Source organism: Rhinopithecus bieti, unplaced genomic scaffold, assembly GCF_001698545.2.
Source record: "Rhinopithecus bieti isolate Rb0 unplaced genomic scaffold, ASM169854v2 scaffold_39856, whole genome shotgun sequence".
In the NCBI taxonomy this organism is placed as follows: Eukaryota; Metazoa; Chordata; class Mammalia; order Primates; family Cercopithecidae; genus Rhinopithecus; species Rhinopithecus bieti.
This window is the reverse complement of record NW_016816291.1, coordinates 181,651-187,219: the sequence shown is the minus strand read 5'-3', so window position 1 is coordinate 187,219 and position 5,569 is coordinate 181,651. Positions and strand designations below refer to the sequence as shown.

General features: G+C 46.4%; 1 protein-coding gene across 1 annotated transcript in view; it reads left to right on the top strand.

The window, feature by feature from the left end:
* PTPN9 (protein tyrosine phosphatase non-receptor type 9) overlaps window positions 1-5,569 on the top strand; it is a 119,373-nt gene that overhangs the window by 97,844 nt on the left and 15,960 nt on the right. The window contains exon 9 of the mRNA XM_017854794.1: window positions 3,830-3,896. Within this exon, the coding sequence (XP_017710283.1) occupies window positions 3,830-3,896 (67 nt within the window). The remainder of the gene's footprint in view (window positions 1-3,829; window positions 3,897-5,569) is intronic.

The following is a 5,569-nucleotide window of genomic DNA, read 5'->3' as shown; positions in this document are numbered from 1 at the left end:
GCCCGGCTAGTTTTTTGTATTTTTTTAGTAGAGACGGGGTTTCACCGTGTTAGCCAGGATGGTCTCGATCTCCTGACCTCGTGATCCGCCCGCCTCGGCCTCCCAAAGTGCTGGGATTACAGGCTTGAGCCACCGCGCCCGGCTAAACTGTCCAGTTTTTGCTGGGTGCCATGGCTCACACCTATAATCCCAGCACTTTGTGGGGGCGAGTCAGGAGGACCACTTGAGCCCAGGAGTTCCAGACCATCCTAGGCAGCATAGTGAGACTCTGTCTCTGCAGAAAATAAATATAAAAATAAATTAGCCAAGTGTGGTGGCTGGAGCCTGTAGTCCCTGCTGCTCAGGAGGCTGAGACAGGAGGACCACTTGAGCCCAGGAGGTTAAGGTTCCAGTGAGCCAAGATTCACCACTACACTCCAGCCTGGGTGACAGAGCAAGCGAGACCTTGTCTCAAAAATAAGCAAAATAAGATAAAATAAAATGTCCAGTTTTCAACAAAAATGTGAGACATATCTCATTTAATCCTCCCAACAGAGCAGTTTCTACCTCTCATTTGGGGAAAATAAGCCTCAGGGAGGTAAAGTAGTGTAAACCAAAGAAAATGACTGACTCGACTGCCTGCAATCCTAGTGCTTTGGGAGGCTGAGGCAGGAGGATCACTTGAGCCTGGGAGGCGGGAGTTTGCAATGAGCTGTGATTGTGAAGCAGGATTATCACCTGACCCCTTAGCGGGCAGGAATTGGAGTGCATGGGCGCTGGAACTAGCCAGCTGGTTTGGTGCCAGTGGGGGTGAACTCCACTCACTCACTACTCCACCCTTCACAGGAGAGGAAGCACAGGTGAGCAGGTGCAGGAGATGGGGTGAGCACTTTTAGGTGCCAGCAAGTGCCATCTCCATACCAGCCCCATGACAGCGTCTAGTGGAGGGTGCCTGAGACTACTGAAGCCCCAGAGGCAGTGTTACAGTACTCTTTTAGCTCTGCTGTCTGTGAATGGCTTAAGTGTTAACAGCTCAGTAGAGGATCAATCAGTGTGACAGCCTTTTGCATCCACACTCATGGCACCCAAGTTCTTTTCCAGTGTCCAGGAGGAATGAGGTCACACAAACGAACTGAAGATGGTAAATGCAGGAGACTTTATTGCTGATGAAAGTGGCTCTAAGCGGGAAGGGGAACTGAAAAGGGGATAGAGCAGGAAGGTAATCTTTCTCTGAAGTCCAGCTGTCCCTGGCCATACTCCTCCAAAGCTACTCCAGCAAACTGTCCCTCTGAAGTTAGGCCATTTATCTCTGACATTCAACCATGGTTTTTGACGTCCAGCTGCTTCTCCTCTCTCTGCTGGCTAGGCCTGGGGTTTTTATGGGCACAGGATTGGGGGCGGGGCAGGTCAAGGGTGGTATTGGAAAAGGCAGCATTCAAGCAGGAAAACAGCAATGTTGGCTGGGCGTGGTGGCGCATGCCTGTAATCACAGCACTTTGGGAGGCCAAGGAGGGTGGATCATGAAGTCAGGAGTTCAACACCAGCCTGGTCAAGATGGTGAAACCCCTTCTCTCTTTTTTTTTTTTTGAGATGGAGTCTTGCTCTGCCACCCAGGCTGGAGTGCAGTGGCCGGATCTCAGCTCACTGCAAGCTCCGCCTCCTGGGTTCCCACCATTCTCCTGCCTCAGCCTCCCAAGTAGCTGGGACTACAGGCGCCCGCCACGTTGCCCGGCTAGTTTTTTGTATTTTTTTAGTAGAGACGGGGTTTCACAGTGTTAGCCAGGATGGTCTCGATCTCCTGACCTCGTGATCCGCCCGTCTCAGCCTCCCAAAGTGCTGGGATTACAGGCTTGAGCCACTGCGCCCGGCCAAAACCCCTTCTCTAATAACAATACAAAAATTAGCTGGGCGTGGTGGCACATGCCTGTAATCCCAGCTACTTGGGAGGCCGAAGCAGGAGAATCGCTTGAACCCAAGAGGCGGAGGTTGCAGTGAGCCGAGATTGTGCCATTGCACTCCAGCCTGGGCAACAAGAGCGAAACTCCATCTCAAAAAGAAAAAAAAATAAGAGGATCTGTGATTAGAACCTCAACTGGGAGAAAAAAACTATTGAAGACAAACTATGGAGACAATTGGAGACTTTGTGTTAGCCAACATTATATCCATGTTTAATGTATGTTTAAGGTGATAATGGTATTCTTGTTTAGGAAGATGTCCTTGTTTTCCTAATAAATGCTCAAGTATTTGGGCATAAAATATCATAATGTCTGCAACTTCTTTATTTTTAATTAATTAATTTTTTGAGATGGAGTTTTGCTCTGTCACCCAGGCTGCAGTGCAGTGACGTGATCTCAGCTCACTGCACCTTCCACTTCCAGGGCTCAAATGATTCTCCTGCCTCAGCCTCCCGAGTAGCTGGGATTACAGGCACCTGTCACCATGCCCAGCTAATTTTTGTATTTTTGGTAGAACCAGGGTTTCGCCATGTTGCCTAGGCTGATCTCGAACTCCTGGCCTGAAGTGATCTGCCTACCTCAGCTTCCCAAAGTGCTGGGATTACAGGCATCAGCCACTGCGCCTGGCCTATATTTCTACTAATGATGTCATCTATTGAGAAGACCTATTATATATCAGATGCATAAATGCTATCTAATTATTATAGAGACTCTGCAAGGGAAGTTTATTAATTTATAGATGAGCAAACTGAACCCCAAAAGTTGACATGACCTTGGACCATGCAGCTAGTAAGTGGCAGAACCAGGGTTTGAACTCATGTTTGCTTGATTCAGAAGTTTTTACAAGCCAAGTCAGTGGATTGTTTCACCTATGTCAGTATAAACTGCTGACTTTATTTCTTGAGAGAAGTCTACTGTTAAAGGGTCTAAGCTGGGAAGTACAACTTTCCCTTCTAAGTATCTCTCTTGAGCCTGTGAGAAGTTTGCCCAGTCTGAATCTGGTAACTGAGTTACCATGTGCTCTGACTGCTCAGTACTCCAATTCTGCCAGTTGTCTGAATGTGGAAAATGAAGTATATGAGAGTTGCTGTGGTGCAGGAGAGTAGGATGTGGATGAGGCTGAGGGTCAGAGATGTGGAAAAGGTGTCCTTACTGTCTTCTTGATGTGTATACTAGATGTCCGTTGTGGAATATTTAGAAAACAAAAATAATCCCTCATAACCCTAGGACCCAGAGATAATGTTAACATTTTACAGCATCTCCTCCTAGACCTTTATGTATGCATACATGCAGATATAGGCATACAAAATATTTAACCAGGCTGGGCGCAGCAGCTCAAGCCTGTAATCCCAGCACTTTGGGAGGCCGAGGTGGGTGGATCACCTGAGGTCAAGAGTTTGTGACCAGCCTGGCCAACATGGTGAAACCTTGNTCGGCCTCCCAAAGTGCTGGGATTACAGGCGTGAGCCACCGCGCCTGGCATAAGTTTTTAATTTTAATATATTTATCTCTTTTCTATTATCACTTATGCCTTTGGTGTCATATCTGTGAAGACTTTGCCTAAACCAAGGTCACAAAGATTTGCTCTTACCTTACATTTTATTCTGAGAGTTTTAATAGTTTTAATCCCTTACATTTGGTCTTTGATCCATTTTGCGTCAGTTTTTGTGTATGGTGTGAGGAAGGAGTCAGCTTGATGTCTCTGCATGTAGATATCTACTTGTCCCAGCACCATTTATTGAACTGAGGGTTTGAGCTGGCCATTTCACTGCTCATTTTCTGCTCAACAAGAAGAGAATATTCACACCTTGGGTTTTATTTACTGAGTACATCATTTTATGACCCAAATGGTATATTCTGTGTAGCTATAGTGATGTCTCCTTTTTTATCATTAGACAGATTACATCAATGCCAGCTTCATGGATGGCTACAAGCAGAAGAATGCTTACATTGGCACACAAGGTAAGCTGGTCCATCCCTCCCATGTTGATTTTGTGCCATCTACTTATGATTCCTTGTGCCAAATGATAGCATAATTTTTAAACGAATGGTAACTTGAGTGGAGGTTTTGGCCACTAGATCCTGGCCTTTTATAAAGATTGGTGGTGGTTGAGAAAAGCAGATAAGAAGTCTGGGGTTTCTGTACCAGGTATGCCTGGAAACTCACCCCATAGAGATAAACTGGAGATTTAAACACATAACACTATGGCCTGCAAGTTTTGGGGCTATTTCTTAATATTGGCAAGCGTGTAGGGTATCAGAATTCATCAGCCAGTGAGCTCTTCATGCTCTTCCTCTCTAGTAAGAGGCCAAGAATAGCGGACACCCCAGAGATTGAGTCCAATCTAGGAATGAGTATTGCTGTCCTAATAGGCCTAGGCTGGTTCCTATACCATCACAGAGCACTCCAATAAATGTTCTGACATAGATAGTATGTGCTAGTAAGTCTGACAGTGAAAACTGAGCTCTAGGAGGATTTCTCATTTTTTTTCTCTCTCTTTTGAGACGGAGTCTCGCTCTGTCACCCAGGCTAGAGTGCAGTGGCACCACCTCAGCTCACTGCAACCTCCACCTCCTGAGTTCAAGTGATTCTCCTTCCTCAGCCTCCTGAGTAGCTGGGACTAAAGGTGTGTGCCACCACGCCTGGCTAATTGTTGTATTTTTAGTAGAGACTGGGTTTCACCATGTTGGACAGGCTGGTCTCGAATTCCTGACCTCGTGATCTGCCCACCTTGGCCTCCGAAAGTGTTGGGATTATAGGCATAAGCCACCATGCCCGGCCTCTAGGAGGATTTCAGATGGAGTTTCTATAAATGTTCCTATGATCCTAGTACTCTTCCTGACCTGGCCTCCCCATCTCAAGAATATCATGTCACTTTCAAAGATGGTAGGAGGAAATAATAACACAGAAAGACAACAGACCATCAATGGGCGTAAGGCCCTTTGACCACTGCAGAGCAAGATATGGTGGATACCTCCTTAATCAAGTGATCAAACTTAGTATCACCAGTAAAGGACAAAGGGACATTATGTATACCTCCTGATATGATAAATTGAGAAATAAATATCACCTGCATTGTGTATTGCCAGTTTTAAAATCTGAATCTAGTTATGGGAAACACTCCAGATTGTGTGACATACTATAAGAAAACTGGCTCAGACTCTCCAAAGTTAATGCCATAAAAAACAAAAAGGCAGAGAACTGTTCTAGATTAAAGGGAGACTAAAGAGAACCATGGCCGGGCACAGTGGCTCACACCTGTAACCCCAGTACTTTGGGAGGCTGAGGTGGGAGTATCACTTGAGCCCACGAAGCAGAGGTTGCTGTGAGCCGAGATTGCGCCACTGTACTCCAGCCTGGCTGACACAGCGAGATCCTGCCTCAAAAATAAATAAATAAATAAAAGGACTGGGCGCAATGGCTCACACCTGTAATTCCAGCACTTTGCGAGGCCGGGGCAGGTGGATCACCTGAGGTCGGTAGTTCGAGACCAGCCTGACCAACATAGAGAAACCACATTTTTTTTTTTTTTCTTTTTTTTTTGAGACAGAGTCTTGCTCTGTCGCCCAGGCTGGAGTGCAGTGGCCGGATCTCAGCTCACTGCAAGCTCCGCCTCCCGGGTTTACGCCATTCT